Source organism: Sander lucioperca, chromosome 2 (assembly GCF_008315115.2).
Source record: "Sander lucioperca isolate FBNREF2018 chromosome 2, SLUC_FBN_1.2, whole genome shotgun sequence".
NCBI lineage: Eukaryota > Metazoa > Chordata > Actinopteri > Perciformes > Percidae > Sander > Sander lucioperca.
In genome coordinates this window covers 17,800,511-17,817,775 of record NC_050174.1, presented here as the reverse complement: position 1 = coordinate 17,817,775, position 17,265 = coordinate 17,800,511, and the positions used below count along the sequence as shown (strand labels likewise).

At 44.3% G+C, this 17,265-nt stretch overlaps 1 protein-coding gene across 2 annotated transcripts; it reads right to left on the bottom strand.

Annotated features, from left to right (window-relative positions):
- Positions 1 to 5,537: 5,537 nt before the first annotated feature.
- Positions 5,538 to 7,304, bottom strand: LOC118493698. Of its 2 annotated transcripts, none has more exons than XM_035994420.1 (2): positions 7,202 to 7,304; positions 5,538 to 6,660 (listed from the first exon to the last, which is right to left on the bottom strand). In XM_035994420.1, exon 2 carries the CDS (start codon positions 6,604 to 6,606, stop codon positions 5,665 to 5,667), a length of 942 nt encoding a protein of 313 aa, XP_035850313.1. In that variant the 5' UTR covers positions 6,607 to 6,660; positions 7,202 to 7,304; the 3' UTR covers positions 5,538 to 5,664. The 2 variants fall into 2 exon arrangements, with proteins under 2 accessions (XP_035850313.1, XP_035850309.1); XM_035994416.1 differs by having other exon boundaries at positions 7,180 to 7,286.
- Between the last annotated feature and the right edge of the window lie 9,961 nt (positions 7,305 to 17,265).

The following is a 17,265-nucleotide window of genomic DNA, read 5'->3' as shown; positions in this document are numbered from 1 at the left end:
CGTTTCTACTTTCATTGAAGCTTTGCATTAATTAGGATTAAAATGCAGTTCTGTTCCTGTAATGAAGTAGCTTTAAAGTGGGTTATTGCTTCCTTGAGGCTCTGCATTCTTCTTTTACTACTGCAAACAGGTTACAGACTTCAGATCAGCTGCTGAAGAGGATTCCAGTCAGTGACTAAACATTTTGGGCCCTATCTTGCACCCGGCGCGAAGCCCGATGCAAGTGTCTTTGCTAGTTTAAGACGACGCAGTTGTCAATTTCCCGTCCAGCGCCCACGTCATTTAAATAGCAAATGCACCTGCACCCATCTGGAGCCCATGGGCATGCTGGTCTTACAGGGAGGTGTGTTCAGGTGCATTCTGGGCGTATTGCTATCTTGAGGCAGCGGAAAGTGAATGGAACTGATGGAACTAATGCGCCGCCTATAGGCGAATTAATGAAAAAAAGGGAAGCGCAGCAGCACACACACATGCAAAAGATTACAAATAAAAATATTACGGTGCAAATCCTCCATCATAATAGCAATGCTCCAAGGTCCAAACGCGCCAGGCTTTTAAAGGGAATGGGAGATGATCTCTGATTGGTTGATTGCATGTTACGCCCAAAACACACCTCTGATTAATGAAGACACTAAGTACAACACTTTTGAACCACACATGGACCCTTTTTTCCGCCCTTAAACTAGCAAAAGTGGATTTGTACACGCCCTAAACGCACCTGCGCCAGGCGCTTCACACCGTGAGCTTAGATCGTTAAAATAGGGCCCAGAATTTCAAACCTTTAGACAGTAAAGTTTTTACCCTGGCTCAGAGAGATCCGGTCCAGGTTCTGTCTGCTGGAGATGTTCTGATGACTGCCCTCTGCAGCAGCTTCACGTGTCTGATGTTGACTCAAGAAGGTTGGATTTACATGCAGAGATTCTCATCAGCTGCTACTGTTACTGTTACTGTATTACTACTGCTATTGTTTCCTACTTTTTCAAAGGTCCTGAATGACCTCAGTAAACTGTCTACAAAATCCAATATGGGAAAGTTATTGTTGTAAGCTCTGATTGGCTCAGAATGAGGTATAGTGTTGGGCAAAGGTGGTAGTAGGTCACACGTGTGCAAGTCACAAGCGAGTCTCGAGTCACTGTGGTGAGAATCAAGCAAGTCAAGTCGAGTCAAAACAGTCTAAAGTTTTGCTTTCTAGTTTTGATTTTGTTTTCTAGCTAATGGTTAACCAGTCGATTAATGATCTAAAAGGACACATTGACGTCCCTTTCTTTGTGTGTTTCTGAGTAGTCTCTCATGTCCAGATCTATCTCCACACGCCTGTGGATGAAGGAATGGCTATACCACATATGCATTCTGCAGCATTGCATTTCTTTAAACCAATCCCAACGGTCTTGGGCGGTGCTAAACTCCAGACGCTGGCTCTGCTAAATAGTCTCAGGAAGGAACTTGTTTTGGTGGAACATTTGCACCCCGCAAAAGAAAACACCTCATACAATATTAAATGAAGTTAAAGGTGCAGTAGGTAAGACTTATAAAACTAACTTTCTGTCATATTTGCTGAAACTGACCCTATGTTCCAGTAGAACTACATGAAGCAGGTAATTTAAAAAAAAATCTGGCTCCTCTGGAATCACTCTACAGGCTGTAGTGTGATTTGCAAAAATCCACCGCTCCCTGTTCGGATGCACCAATCAGGGCCAGGGGGGGTGTCTAACTGCTTGTCAATAGGCCATGTCATGCACACGCATTCATTCTCCCTTGTGGGGGGAGGGACTGAGAAGTTGTCGATGTTCAAATTTTTGGCTAAGTCCTGGATCTTCACAATCCTACCTACAGCACCTTTAACTGTTGACCCAATAACAAGTAACGTGAGCTGGGGGACCGGACCGGAAGTGAGCTGGAGAATGGTAGACAACCGGCTGGCTTCTGGCTTGGAGGGGAACATTTAGATGGCTTCATCTGAAAATTCAGCTTTACTAAAATGAAGCTATCCCTCAGAGACATGTGGCAAGTTAATAATACAGTCGTCACAATACAGTACAACTCAGTGTACCAGTGTATCTCCGTGTGTACTTCGTCCACAACAACTCCACCAATCTGTGTCAAAACGTCCCAGTTAGAGAGGAAATGCCCTAAACATATTCTTTGTAAATCTTTACAATCATTCCCTGAAAGAACCAAGCAGGCCTGTCTTGTTGCACCATCCTAATGTTTTTCATAACTTGGCATTTTCAGCGTGTAGCTCGCAAGCTCGAAATTTATTGTTGTTTCCTGAAGAGAACAGAGTTTGAGAACGGCAACACACGGGGAGCGAAAGCTTTTTCCTGGAAATGTTCTTACAGACTGCCTCCCAAACATATACTGTCAACCAACAAGGAAAAATATGCAGCTTGCACAGAAGTAGTTGAAATGATTATTTATTGAATGTACTATAATACTGTTGATAATACATTAATACTGTCAGCCATTGATAATGCAGTCAAACGACGACGACTTCACGGTAAATCCTTCAGACGCTCAAAGAAAGATGAATCTGATTTAACTTCGATGCATCTGTTTACTTCTGTTATCCACGAGGTTGTGTCTTTATTAACACATATAAAGCTACTAGGACAGCACTCCACTTTAAATACTCCACTTTATGTTGACAAAAATGCAATAAAAAAATAAATAAAAAGAAAACGACAAATGTCTGAGAAAGCCATAAAAAAGTCACGAAGAAAAACAAACAAAAATGACGAAAAAAGCTACAAAGATGTAAAAAAATGCGACATTCAGTAATACAGTCAAAGATATTTAACTTTTCCGATGAAACAAAAACATGTCAATAAACTATAAATATCTCGCCTTTGATGTGATTCTCTTTTTACAGTACGGCCCTTCATGCATTAATATATTAGAAATACTGTATGGTCAAAAGTATGTGGACAGTTAAGTCCAAGTCAAAACACCCATGAGACAAGTCAAACGGTTTGAACTCGTACTTATCCCAAACAAGATCTGCTAAATTGAGACGAGTCCGAGTCAAACATGAGGCAAGTCTGAGTCTCTCTCAATACCCAAGTTTAAAGGTCCCATGGCATGAAAATGTCACTTTCTGAGGTTTTTTAACATTAATATGAGTTCCCCCAGCCTGCCTATGGTCCCCCAGTGGCTAGAAATGGTGATAGGTGTAAACCGAGCCCTGGGTATCCTGCTCTGCCTTTGAGAAAATGAAAGCTCAGATGGGCCAATCTGGAATCTTCCCTTTATGACATCATAAGGGGAAAGGTTACCTCCCCTTTCTCTGCTTTGCCCGCCCAGAGAATTTGGCCTACCCATGAGAAAGAGAGAGACATCATGGCTTTCAAACATAGACAGTATATAATGGACCAACAGATCCCGTTGCTCTGGACGGAGACCAGTGAAGGATATTAGAAGCACTTTTCCGGTGAGCGCTGAGCGTTACTGCGCAGCCTCCAACTGAGAGAGACGACGTAAATGTGACGTGAGCAACCTGTCTGAAAGTTGTAAGTCTTCTGGTAGCTGTGCCAAGAGAAATGCCACAGGTTAATTATTGCTAACTAAAATGCTAGTTAACATTAGTAATTAAACTTAAACAGCTAATGTAAATCCAAACTGCCTGTGAGCTTCTCCTGTACTATACGGTAATTCCTCTACTATGCGACAGTAAGTCGCATGGTTATGACACAATCGTTTTTACAAAAACGTCTGCTACGGAGCCATAACGTGAGATACAAGGTAATGGAGCCTTTTATACATTGTTGTGTTTCTTTAGAAATAAACAATGGACAAATAAAGTCTTTAAACGCTTCAGATGTAAAGTTATTTGCTGTCAAAGTGATGTCAAAATGAATGGCAGTCAATGGGATGCTAACAGGGGGTGATGGCTTATTAGCATCAAAATGACGCCATAGGAGGTTTGAGTTCTGAAGCGAGGCTTACCCCCTTGCGAAGCGAAGCATGGCAGTTGGTCAAGGCCACACCCCCACCCTCCACCTTGCCCCCCCCCCCCTTTCTCCTCCTCAATAGCATTTAACAGAGGAATGGCACATCCTAAGGAAAGCTCATTGTGGGACTGGCTCTAGTGGCTGTAATTCTGCATCAAGGCTTAATTTCGGAAAAGAGACTTCAGATACAGTATTAGGGGACCACTAAAGCCTATATAAAAGGGACTTCAGATACAGTATTAGGGGACCACTAAGGTCTATATAAAAGAGACTTCCGATACAGTATTAGGGGACCACTAAGGTCTATATAAAGAGACTTCAGATACAGTATTAGGGGACCACTAAAGCCTATATAAAAGAGACTTCAGATACAGTATTAGGGGACCACTAAGGCCTATATAAAAGAGACTTCAGATACAGTATTAGGGGACCACTAAGGTCTATATAAAAGAGACTTCAGATACAGTATTAGGGGAACACTAAGGTCTATATAAAAGAGACGTCAGATACAGTATTAGGGGACCACTAAGGCCTATATAAAAGAGACTTCAGATACAGTATTAGGGGACCACTAAGGTCTATATAAAAGAGACTTCAGATACAGTATTAGGGGACCACTAAGGTCTATATAAAAGAGACGTCAGATACAGTATTAGGGGACCACTAAGGTCTATATAAAAGAGACTTCAGATACAGTATTAGGGGACCACTAAGGTCTATATAAAAGAGACTTCAGATACAGTATTAGGGGACCACTAAGGTCTATATAAAAGAGACGTCAGATACAGTATTAGGGGACCACTAAGGCCTATATAAAAGAGACTTCAGATACAGTATTAGGGGACCACTAAGGTCTATATAAAAGAGACGTCAGATACAGTATTAGGGGACCACTAAGGTCTATATAAAGAGACTTCAGATACAGTATTAGGGGACCACTAAAGCCTATATAAAAGAGACTTCAGATACAGTATTAGGGGACCACTAAGGCCTATATAAAAGAGACTTCAGATACAGTATTAGGGGACCACTAAGGTCTATATAAAAGAGACTTCAGATACAGCATTAGGGGACCACTAAGGTCTATATAAAAGAGACGTCAGATACAGCATTAGGGGACCACTAAGGCCTATATAAAAGAGACTTCAGATACAGTATTAGGGGACCACTAAGGTCTATATAAAAGAGACTTCAGATACAGTATTAGGGGACCACTAAGGTCTATATAAAAGAGACTTCAGATACAGTATTAGGGGACCACTAAGGTCTATATAAAAGAGACGTCAGATACAGTATTAGGGGACCACTAAGGTCTATATAAAAGAGACGTCAGATACAGTATTAGGGGACCACTAAGGTCTATATAAAAGAGACGTCAGATACAGTATTAGGGGACCACTAAGGTCTATATAAAAGAGACGTCAGATACAGTATTAGGGGACCACTAAGGTCTATATAAAAGAGACTTCAGATACAGTATTAGGGGACCACTAAGGTCTATATAAAAGAGACTTCAGATACAGTATTAGGGGACCACTAAGGTCTATATAAAAGAGATATATATCTAAGGTATATAGCAGCAAGAAGTCAGTAAGGAGTTTATATTTTTTTGAGTAAATGAAATAAATATGCAAGCAATAATACTATATAATTGATATGAACAGATACATTGTATTTTGTAAGATACTTGGTAAGCCAAATTATATTTTTGGGATGTTTAGACGTTAAAGTATCCTCTTTGATCGACCAGCGTCTGTAGGTTCTTTCTTACGCCGCTGAAGTAACGCTCGATGTCACTCTTCTGCCCGCTGTATCTATGATCATAATAAGCCTCAAAGTATTCTTCAAAGCCGCCATTTTCAAACATCTTGTACTGTAACTTTAAATCACCATCCACCAGAAATTTTGCAGGCAGTGTATGATATTTATGAACTATTGCGTCCATGCTGCTCTTAGCCTTGACCATTTCCCTGTGCTCTTTGAACAGCGTGTCCAGGTCTCTCAGGTAAGTCGTGAGGAGACTCTCCACAGGGCCGCAGGTTTGAATCCCTCCGAGTCTCACCAGGTGAATCAGCATCTGGATGTGGAAGGCTGCACCGTTCACCCAGGCCTTCAGAGCCTGAGACGACATGTGGCCGTCCCTCACCATGGAGTTCTTCAGCTTGGTGAGGGCAGCGCTCAGCTGGCACTCGATCCGTCTGATGTCAGTCGCCAGTTCGTGGTCGTTGTTGATGTGCATCATGCATCTCTTCAGGCACTCGTCGATCTGATCCCAGACCTCAGAGGCCTTCTCCTCGGCAAATACGCTCAGCAGAGCATCCTTTGTGCTCTCCTCAGGCCTAAAGTAGATAACCATGTCGATGAGGACGGCGATGACCAGCGGCCCGAGGCCCCCCAGTGCAGAAGCTGGTATAAATTCACCCAGCTTACCTGCTACGGTCTTGATCAAGTCATTAGCGGAGCCGCCCGCCTCCCTTTTCCGCTTCTCGTAGTGTTGTCTCAGATTGTCTGAAGACGACAGACCTGTGAACATCACAATGCTCTCGTTGACTCTCAGATCTGGAGCCTTTCCGTCGTTGAGTCGTTCCAAAAAATGTTCCATTTCTTTCTCACGCATCTCCCTCGCTTCCTCCTTCAGTCTGCTCCACACATCACCCATCTTCTTGATTTTAGGATCAGATCAAAGATGGAGATTGTTGTTCTCTGTGTAACGCTGCAACATACAAAACTGACATACAGTGAACATGTCATCCAACTGGAGAAAATGAACCAAAATACTTAGAAAGTGATGCCAACAAATAACTGGACTATCTGAGAGGGACTAAGGAGGAAACTATTCATGTGCCTGAAATGCCCCTGATAATGTTTGTGTTGGTTCAGTATTGAAACTGTAATTAAAATAAATTATATGGATGTACAAATACATGATGTAAACTAAACATTAAAATGGTTAGCATGATATCATGGCCTGGGGCCTGTTAGCTTTAGCCTCAGTCTGTTATCTTTAGCCTCAGTCTGTTAGCATGATATCATGGCCTGGGGCCTGTTAGCTTTAGCCTCAGTCTGTTAGCTTTAGCCTCGTGGGGCCTGTTAGCTTTAGCCTCGGTCTGTTAGCTTTAGCCTCAGTCTGTTAGCATGACATCATATCAAACATGTTCCAGACTACAGCTCAGCTGCAGAAGATGATTCCAGCTGTTCTTTATCAACAGGTCAGTGACTAATCATCACACACTTCCAGACAGTAAAATGTTTACCTCAGCTCAGAGAGATTTGTCCAGATATGGTCTCAGCTCCAGTTTAGTTTCTGTCTGCTGGAGATGTTTTCTGTCCAAAGTTAGAACTGACCTTTGAAAGTGAAAGTAAATTCAGATCAGCATAAACAGACTGATGGAGCCCCCTGCTGCTCAGCTGAACTACAACACACTAGACATCTAATATCTACCAGGTAGATCCCATCAGAAGACATCCTAAGACTAAAATCTGCTCCCAAGAAAATGTCCTAAAAATTATGTTTGACTTTAAAACAAATGTTTGCTGTTTAGAGGAAACTCTGAGACGTTTAGCTCCATGTAGGAGGATTGCCGTGTGAATGGTTTACTCAGTGTTCGAACTATACCGTGGCCTTTGGGGAAGCCCACTTTTTTTTTCACACCGGGAAAAATCGATAATTATTTATTATTATTATTTAAAATTGCATTTATATCTGCATTTATGTCAAAACCTAGAGACTTTCAAACATCAAAATGTAATTTATTAAATGTATTCGTGTCAAAATGACATAAAAACATCTTTTCATATTTTATTTTGCCTGGAAACACTTCCAACACGCTTGCATGTCGCGTGAAAAATAGGCGTCGATCCTATTTCTAGCATGCATGCGTTTTCGCCGCCTGAGACGTGCGTGTCACGCAGGCAGTGTGCAAGCTCTAACCTGTTAACATGGGAGCCAAAATACAAACAAACACGCCACGCAGCTGACACACTCACACCACGCAGCCAGTGTGCAGGAGGCCTAACAAACAGCCATGAGAGATGCTCCGGGGGAAAGAGGAGGGGGGAAAGAGGAGGGGGGAACGTGCTCCTTAGCACCCTTATATAGAAAGTGTGGCCAACTCAAATCATGGGCACAATATTGGATACCAACATCAGATGACTCTACAGTGAAACCCTATGGGGCGAATATGCTATCTTGAAATAAATTGCTTATTTTCACCATAAACAGGCATATACATGTTATTATCAACATTTGTCAATATGTAAAAGGCCCTTACGGAAATATTCCAGTTTATATTTACCTTCTATATCGTAAATGGGCCTAAAAAAAATGGCCATTGTAGTGAGTGACCACTTCGCCTAATAAGTCTCTGAGCAGTGTTTACCTTTCTAATGTCCGCTAGCATACGTACAGGCTAACTATAGCTAGCTTTGTGTGTAACGTAACCCATCTCAGAGGAGCAAAGCTCAATAGTTCATTCAATAAAATGATGGTACAAAAGAGCACTAACGCCACAGGTCTTATGTTGACAACGTGGACGCAGATATAGGAAACTCCGAAGGCAGTCATAATATTTACCTAGCAGGCTAGGCTAACGCTGTTGCGCTAACGTTAGCAAACGTCGGCGTAGCGTTAGCTAGCTGTCTAAACTTGTGAAAAGCCGAACAACATCCCCGTCCAAGCTGTGTTTCACTTTCCCTCCAATATTATTATGAACATAATAAAGACACGTGGTGTGTCTCAAATCGCGCACTTCTGCACTTATACTAGCTTTTTGAGTACACCCAAAATGTCACTCGTCGAAGTGTGGTCAATGCAGTGCACTACAAGTACCCGGATGGTGCACTCATAACGCTCAAAAAGTTGAGTGTGGATCGATGGACACTTTCCACACTCAACGGTCGCCATCTTTGCTACGTAGCAGAAGGGGCGGAGCTAACAAAAGTTTAAAAAACTTTCGATAATGGCGGCCGAAGATGCGACAGCGATCGAGCATTACAAATGTAAGTTTAAATAATTTTGCTATACTTGTATAACATATAAGCCACCTGGTTATGTATATTAAGGTCATTTTGCAGTCGGTGATGATTTTTGTACCGCGAATTATAACGTTTATATGTACCGTAATTTGACGTGCTATCAAGCTAGCTTTAGCTAACCTTAGCTAGCTATCTTACAGCGGCACAGTTAAACCAAAGAGTATGAAGTTACTTCTATACCCCTGATGTTCACAACAAAATTTGTTAAATTGAAATCCGCCATAGCTTTATTAGACCTTGGGATAGATGTTACATAAGTGGCGTGACGAAATTCAAACTGTAAATACTCTAATTATGCCGAAAATGAGGCTATCTAGCCACACTATCGTCCTCACTGTAGAAGATTTAGCGTTAGATGTGTGATCTTGTAAATATAAATTACATATTAGCAGTAATGTTACAGTACGTTAATGCATGTAATGTTATAACTTATTAACAGTGCTGTTTCTGTCCTGATCTGACTTATATAATCGTTAGGGACAGACGAGGACACAAGGTCCCTCATTCAATGGAGGAGGGTGAATGCCTCCAGCTTTACAGGCAAGCGGAATGCTGCCCTGAATGGATATGAGTAAGTAAATGTGTATAATATCTTCCTATCGTTATATATTGTACTGTGGACCTACACTTTACATTGCTGGCCTCATACAAATTGTATTTTCATTAGTGCGTACATTGAAAGTCGAGGGCTGCAGGACAGGGTTACCCCCCCTTTTTTTAAAAAGAAAATGGGAGAACCTGAAACAAAAATACAAGGTTGGTTAACTGTCAGAATAATTGTGAGTTAATCAGCCCTAAGGATGTAAGCATTTAATTTTAGTTTGTTTTGATCTTAAATTGAAGTGTTTTCTGTTTTGTCCGTAGGATCTGAAATGCCCCAGAACTGGGGTCAGCACTGAGGGGGGTGAGGCAACCGCTGCGTCCTGGAAGTGGTATGCTTTGATGGATGAGGCAATTGGGGGCAGGCCGTCTGTAACGCCGCCTGTCCTCATTGCCTCATCATCCCAGGACGTGGCGGTTGTTGAACCCTCCTCGGTGGTGACCCCAGAAAGGGACACAGCCAGTGCTTCCACGGCATCCACTCCAAAACGGAGGCGAGTGGATGTCGTGGAGGCCCTGAAGGAATTAGAAGAGAGGGAGCAGATGTATGAGCAGAAGATGAAGAAGATGGAGGAGAAGGCAAGAGAGAGAGAGGAAGCAAGAGATGAAAGAGAGGAGAGGTGGCACCGTGAGGCAGTGGAGAGAGAGGAGCGGCGTTTCGCAGAGATGAGGGAGAGGGATGAGAGAAGAGACAAAGAGATGAGGGAGAGGGAGGAGAGGAGAGACAGGGAGGTAGCCATGAGGGAGGAGCGCTTCCTGTCTTTGCTGGAGAAGCTTGTAAATAAATAAATGTAATTAATAACTATATGATCTGTCTATTATTACTGTACTCTGAAAGTGTGATGGTTACCCTCCGATTATATATATATATATATATATATATATATACATATATAAAATATGGGGGTGTGATGAACAGTGGCAATAATAATCACAGTAAAGATAATGGAACAGTGACTAGAAATAGATGTAGTAGTTCATGGCACTGCAGGGCGATACAGGATGTAGCAGGACACTGCAGGGTGTAACAGGGCATGCATCAGGACCACGGCATCAGCTGCAATCATGATTTAGGTGCCACCCTAATCCAAGGAAATATGCTGGGCTGAAAAAAAAAAACACAATGACTCCGGGGAGTAAACTCCCCAGAGCTAAGTTAGTAACAAGCATTTCTGGGATTGCTTAAATTTTTTTGAACTGATTATTGAACTGATTAGTGAACTGATTAGTGAACTGATTAACAAGAACAACATAAGATTTCACAAAAGAACAAGAACAGCAGAAGAACAAGAACAGCAAAAAAAAACAAAAAAACATTTAAATTGCATAATCGTGGTCCGGTACAACACACATGATTGCCATCCTGTGCCTGTCCTCTGCTCCACAGATAGCACCTTGAGGGGCTGGTTGTGGATAGTCCCCTGCTTCTGCCTCCAACAGGTCCCCATTGCTTAGGCAGATGTTATGAAGGACCGTGCAGCAGGCAATGACCTCCGGGACATAGAGGACATCCACCTCCAGCGCCTTCAAAAATATGGACCTCCATCTGGTCTTCAGGATACCAAAGGCCCACTCCACAACACACCTCGCTCTAGACAGGTGACCGTTGAAGCGGACCTGGAGTTGGTTGTGTAGAGGCTGCCTGTAGGGAGTCATGAGGGCGATGGGTTGCCTGAGGCAGGGGTAGCCACCATCCCCAATGATGCAGAAACCAGGTGGAGGGTACCTTTGCTGGTAGTACAGGGGGCTGTGTTTTAAAACCCTCGCATCATGAGCCGACCCGGGGAAGCCAATGAAAACGTCGATGAACTTCGCTGTGTGGTCACACACAGCCTGAAATTGAACAGAATAAAAAATCTTCCTGTTCAGGTAACAGGCTGCGTCATCGATGGGGGGCGTCACACGGACATGGCAGCCATCAATACTGCCGACAACCCTGTTGAAGGCCGCTGACCCGGCCAATCGTGCAAAACCTGCACCAACATGAGGCAAGTCCTCCTCTGATGGAAGGCGAACGACCTGGGGGAGGACAGAGAGGACTTTCCTGCTGGTCTTGTGGACAGCACGGTGCACAGTGGCCCGGGGCATAGCAAAGGCGTGCCGAGGATGGCCATCAGACCGTTAAAGGATCCCCTGGAGAGTCTGAAGTCTACCCTCATGTCGCTTTCCCCATCAAAGTACAGTGCCAGCAACGGCACCGTATTGTTCACCTGGCAGTACTGCCTGGGGTTGGGAGCCTGTAGAACAATTAACACAGGACCATCTTTTAAAATAAAATTGTACTGAATGTATTTCATGTGGTGTGTTATCTTTAGCGTTGTACTTTGCATGACTGTAGCTAGAATCTATTTAAATGTCTATTGGGTTTCCTATGCCTTTATTGTCACTGTAATTGGCTAGCTAATAGATGAATCATTAAAATTAAACATTCTTATATAAACATAATATGACTATCTATATTAACGTTAGCTAATATCAGTTGGACACAATTTTATTCCTCCACTTTTGCTATAATAACTCATAATGGTCATTTTGGGGTATTTTAAAAAAAATTAATTAAGAGCAAAGTATAAATATCAACATACCGGTATGTTTTCCGCTAAAAGGAGTTGGATGACACGACGGCGTCGTCGCAATCCTCTCATTCTCGCGAGTGCAAATACAAGCAACAATAAAAACAATCGCATTCATTTTGAAGAACAAAGCAGAAAAATGTAATTTTCGCGGGCGCGACAATAGGTGGCGGGAATGCTCTGCCCTGGGTACAATTCACATTTTCACAGAAGAAGAAAGAGGAGGACTGCGATGTTTTAATCGTCACTTCCGGTAAGTACATAAGGCAGTGCGCGATTTGAGACAACACTCCCCCGTCAAATTGTATGCACTATGCAAGTGAGTACATAGTGTACGAAGTGCACTTCCCTTAGTGCACTAAGGGAAGTGCGCGATTTGAGACACACTGATGGACTCGGTCGAGACCAAAAGCCATATGACTATGGCAAGATCACAAGCATTTAGGTACATGGAGTGCTAGCAAAAAAGCTAACGCTAGCATAAGGCTAACTTCTAACTTCATTCATTTCTAAAGCAGTGTTAGAACTTTTTTGACAGCATGGTACACATTAACGATGGTATTACTATATTTGTCCTATGTAATTTGTTATCATATCAAAGAGAGAAATTGACATTTACCTCACACAATAATGAACAGCTCCCATACTTTTTGCCTTTTGTGAAATCTTTTGCTGCTTCCCTGTCTTTCATTGCAGCCAAATGCGCAACACAATAATTTATTACATTTTTCCACTATTCCCTGCACTATGTCAATGGGAATCAGATGAATGTTGGTATCAAACATGGAGTCCACGAAACATGTGACCACCTCGGAACCAATCGCATAACAGGATAGCTCAGAACATTCAATTCCCTAGTTGGCCACACTCTCTATATAAAGGGCACTAGTACTCCTCACCCCTCCTTCAGGTACAGTCATAGACTGTTAATATTAATGGACAGCGCATGTGTGACGTCACCCATTGGTTTGTGCAGAGCTGCTCTGAGTCGACGAGTTTGCCGTTACGGGTGCTGCCATCTTATTTGCATTAAAAACGTATGTTACGATTTTTAGACAAGAGGGTGGAGCTGGGGAGGAGCGAGGGAGATGACTGACTGAAGCTGTGAACGCTGTTTACACCCACCTTCATCGGCAACCTGGCCGCAGCTGCTGCTAACAAAGTTAGCTTACACAAATCGAGGTAAGCGTAACAGCTAGCTAAGTGTAAAAGTAATCTTAGTAGCTCATTGCATCAGGGACGTAGCAAGCTTTTCAAAAGTGAGGGGGATGGATGTGATTTGTTTATTAACAATAAAAACGATGGATAATCATACTGTTTGTTAACATGGGCAAATGGAGCATAATCTAATTACATGCTAATTTGCATAAATAGCGCAACAGATCTAAACATTGGGTATAGCCAGGTGAAAATGTCTTGTTGACATATAACAGAAAAAGACTTAATATTAAGGTCTGAATGGAACCCATTTAGGCTACCCATGAGCATTAATACATAGAGGCAGGAAGAAGTACTTTAGACCAGCCTTTATTAATTAGCCTATTATTGCAGAGATGGGGTTTGGGGCTGGGTCCGTGGGGTTTCTGGGGGTTCACTTTTTATTTTACCTACCTTTTGTCTTCTGCATTCTCCTTACCCTTGTTCTTCCCTCAGACTCATCCCCCAGAAACAGTCCCACTGACTCAGTCCCAAACCCCATCTCTGCAATAATAATACTGGTTTAATACACTCAATAATCAATACTGGTTTAAAGCACTTCTTCCTGCCTCTATGTATTAATGCTCATGGGTAGCCTAAATGGGTTCCATTCAGACCTTACATTAAGTCTTTTACTGTTATATGTCAACAAGACATTTTCACCTGGCTATACCCAATGTTTAGATCTGTTGTGCTATTTATGCAAATTAGCACATACGTAATTATATTATGATCCGTTTATCCGTTTATTATGAATGCTATAACGTAGCTAATGTTACGGAACGTTATACTTCTTACATGGGAAACTACTCGTACATATTAGCTTTCATTTAACGTTGCTAGTGAAGTTAAAAAGGTGCAGTTACCTCCCATCCTGTAGTTACAACTGATAAACACACCATTTTCTAAATCTCTGCTAACGTTACGCATATAGCTACAGTAACGGCATATAAAACGAGATGAAAATGCCACCGGACATTAAACTTTACGAACATAAATGGCAAAAGACAACCTAGCTAGCTAGCTAACAGCCTAATGTTAAATGATAGGTTCAGTTAGCTAACGTTAGCTCGGGTTGTATCTACCTAATTATGATAGCAATTTGTACCAGCAGCATTAAAGAGTTAAAGGAGAACTCCGGGCAATTTTTACGTTAATCTTGATCGCTATAAGTATGTGAGTACTGTCGATAGCAAAAAAAACAAGCCGAATCGGTGCTAGCTAACTGGAGCTGCTGCAGCTAATGCCGAGAGCTCCCACTTAGCTAAAACGGCAGTTTTGGGGGCATATCATAAAGAGTGCCTTTGTGCCTCTTAACATCCATCCATCCATCTTCTTCCGCTTATCCGGTAACGGGTCGCGGGGGTAGCAGCTCCAGCAGGGGACCCCAAACTTCCCTTTCCCGAGCCACATTAACCAGCTCCGACTGGGGGATCCCGAGGCGTTCCCAGGCCAGGTTGGAGATATAATCCCTCCACCTAGTCCTGGGTCTTCCCCGAGGCCTCCTCCCAGCTGGACGTGCCTGGAAAACCTCCCTAGGGAGGCGCCCAGGGGGCATCCTTACCAGATGCCCCAACCACCTCAACTGGCTCCTTTCGACGCGAAGGAGCAGCGGCTCTACTCCGAGCTCCTCACGGATGACTGAGCTTCTCACCCTATCTCTAAGGGAGACGCCAGCCACCCTCCTGAGGAAACCCATTTCGGCCGCTTGTACCCTGGATCTCGTTCTTTCGGTCATGACCCAGCCTTCATGACCATAGGTGAGGGTAGGAACGAAAACTGACCGGTAGATTGAGAGCTTTGCCTTCTGGCTCAGCTCTCTTTTCGTCACAACGGTGCGATAAATTGAGTGTAATACCGCACCCGCTGGGCCGATTCTCCGACCAATCTCCCGCTCCATTGTTCCCTCACTCGCGAACAAGACTCCAAGGTACTTGAACTCCTTCACTTGGGGTAAAGACTCATTCCCTACCTGGAGAAGGCACTCCATCGGTTTCCTGCTGAGAACCATGGCCTCAGATTTAGAGGTGCTGATCCTCATCCCAGCCGCTTCACACTCGGCTGCGAACCGATCCAGTGAGTGCTGAAGGTCACAGGCCGACGATGCCATCAGGACCACATCATCTGCAAAAAGCAGCGATGAGATCCCCAGCTCACCAAACTGCAACCCCTCTCCACCCCGACTACGCCTCGATATCCTGTCCATAAATACTACAAACAGGATTGGTGACAAAGCGCAGCCCTGGCGGAGGCCAACTCTCACCTGAAACGAGTCCGACTTACTGCCGAGAACCCGGACACAGCTCTCGCTTTGGTCGTACAGAGATTGGATGGTCCTGAGAAGAGACCCCCTCACCCCATACTCCCGCAGCACCTCCCACAGTGTCTCCCGGGGGACCCGGTCATACGCCTTCTCCAGATCCACAAAGCACATGTAGACCGGTTGGGCATACTCCCAGGCTCCCTCCAGGATCCTTGCGAGAGTAAAGATCTGGTCCGTTGTTCCACGACCAGGACGGAATCCGCATTGTTCCTCTTCAACCTGAGGTTCGACTATCGACCGAACCCTCCTTTCCAGCACCTTGGAGTAGACTTTACCGGGGAGGCTGAGAAGTGTGATACCCCTGTAATTGGCACACACCCTCTGGTCCCCCTTTTTGAAAAGGGGAACCACCACCCCGGTCTGCCACTCCTTAGGCACCGTCCCCGACTTCCACGCAATGTTGAAGAGGCGTGTCAACCAAGACAACCCCTCCACACCCAGAGCTTTAAGCATTTCTGGACGGATCTCATCAATCCCTGGGGCTTTGCCACTGTGGAGTTGTTTAACTACCTCAGCAACTTCCACCAGGGAAATTGACGACAATCCCCCATCATCCTCCAGCTCTGCCTCTACCATAGAGGGCGTATTAGTCGGATTTAGGAGTTCCTCAAAGTGCTCCTTCCACCGCCCTATTACCTCCTCAGTTGAGGTCAGCAGCGTCCCATCCTTACTGTACACAGCTTGGATGGTTCCCCGCTTCCCCCTCCTGAGGTGGCGAACGGTTTTCCAGAAGCACCTTGGTGCCGACCGAAAGTCCTTCTCCATGTCTTCTCCGAACTTCTCCCACACCCGCTGCTTTGCCTCTTTCACGGCAGAGGCTGCAGCCCTTCGGGCCCTTCGGTACCTTGCAACTGCCTCCGGAGTCCCCTGGGATAACATATCCCAGAAAGACTCCTTCTTCAGTCGGACGGCTTCCCTGACCACCGGTGTCCACCACGGTGTTCGTGGGTTGCCGCCCCTTGAGGCACCTAAGACCCTAAGACCACAGCTCCCCTGCCGCAGCTTCAGCAATGGAAACTTTGAACATTGTCCACTCGGGTTCAATGCCCCCAGCCTCCACAGGGATGCACGAAAAGCTCCGCCGGAGGTGTGAGTTGAAAGTCTGTCGGACAGGGGCCTCCTCCAGACGTTCCCAGTTCACCCGCACTACCCGTTTGGGTTTACCAGGTCTGTCCAGAGTCTTCCCCCACCCTCTGACCCAACTCACCACCAGATGGTGATCAGTTGACAGCTCTGCCCCTCTCTTCACCCGAGTGTCCAAAACATACGGCCTCAGATCAGATGAAACGATTATAAAATCGATCATTGACCTTTGGCCTAGGGTGCTCTGGCACCAAGTACACTTATGAGCATCCCTATGTTCGAACATGGTGTTCGTTATAGACAATCCATGACTAGCACAGAAGTCCAACAACAAACAACCACTCTGGTTTAGATCAGGGAGGCCGTTCCTCCCAATCACGCCTCTCCATGTGTCTCCATCATTGCCCACGTGCGCGTTGAAGTCCCCCAGCAGAACTATGGAGTCCCCTACTGGAGCCCCATACAGGACTCCATTCAAGGTCTCCAAGAAGGCCAAATACTCCGAGCT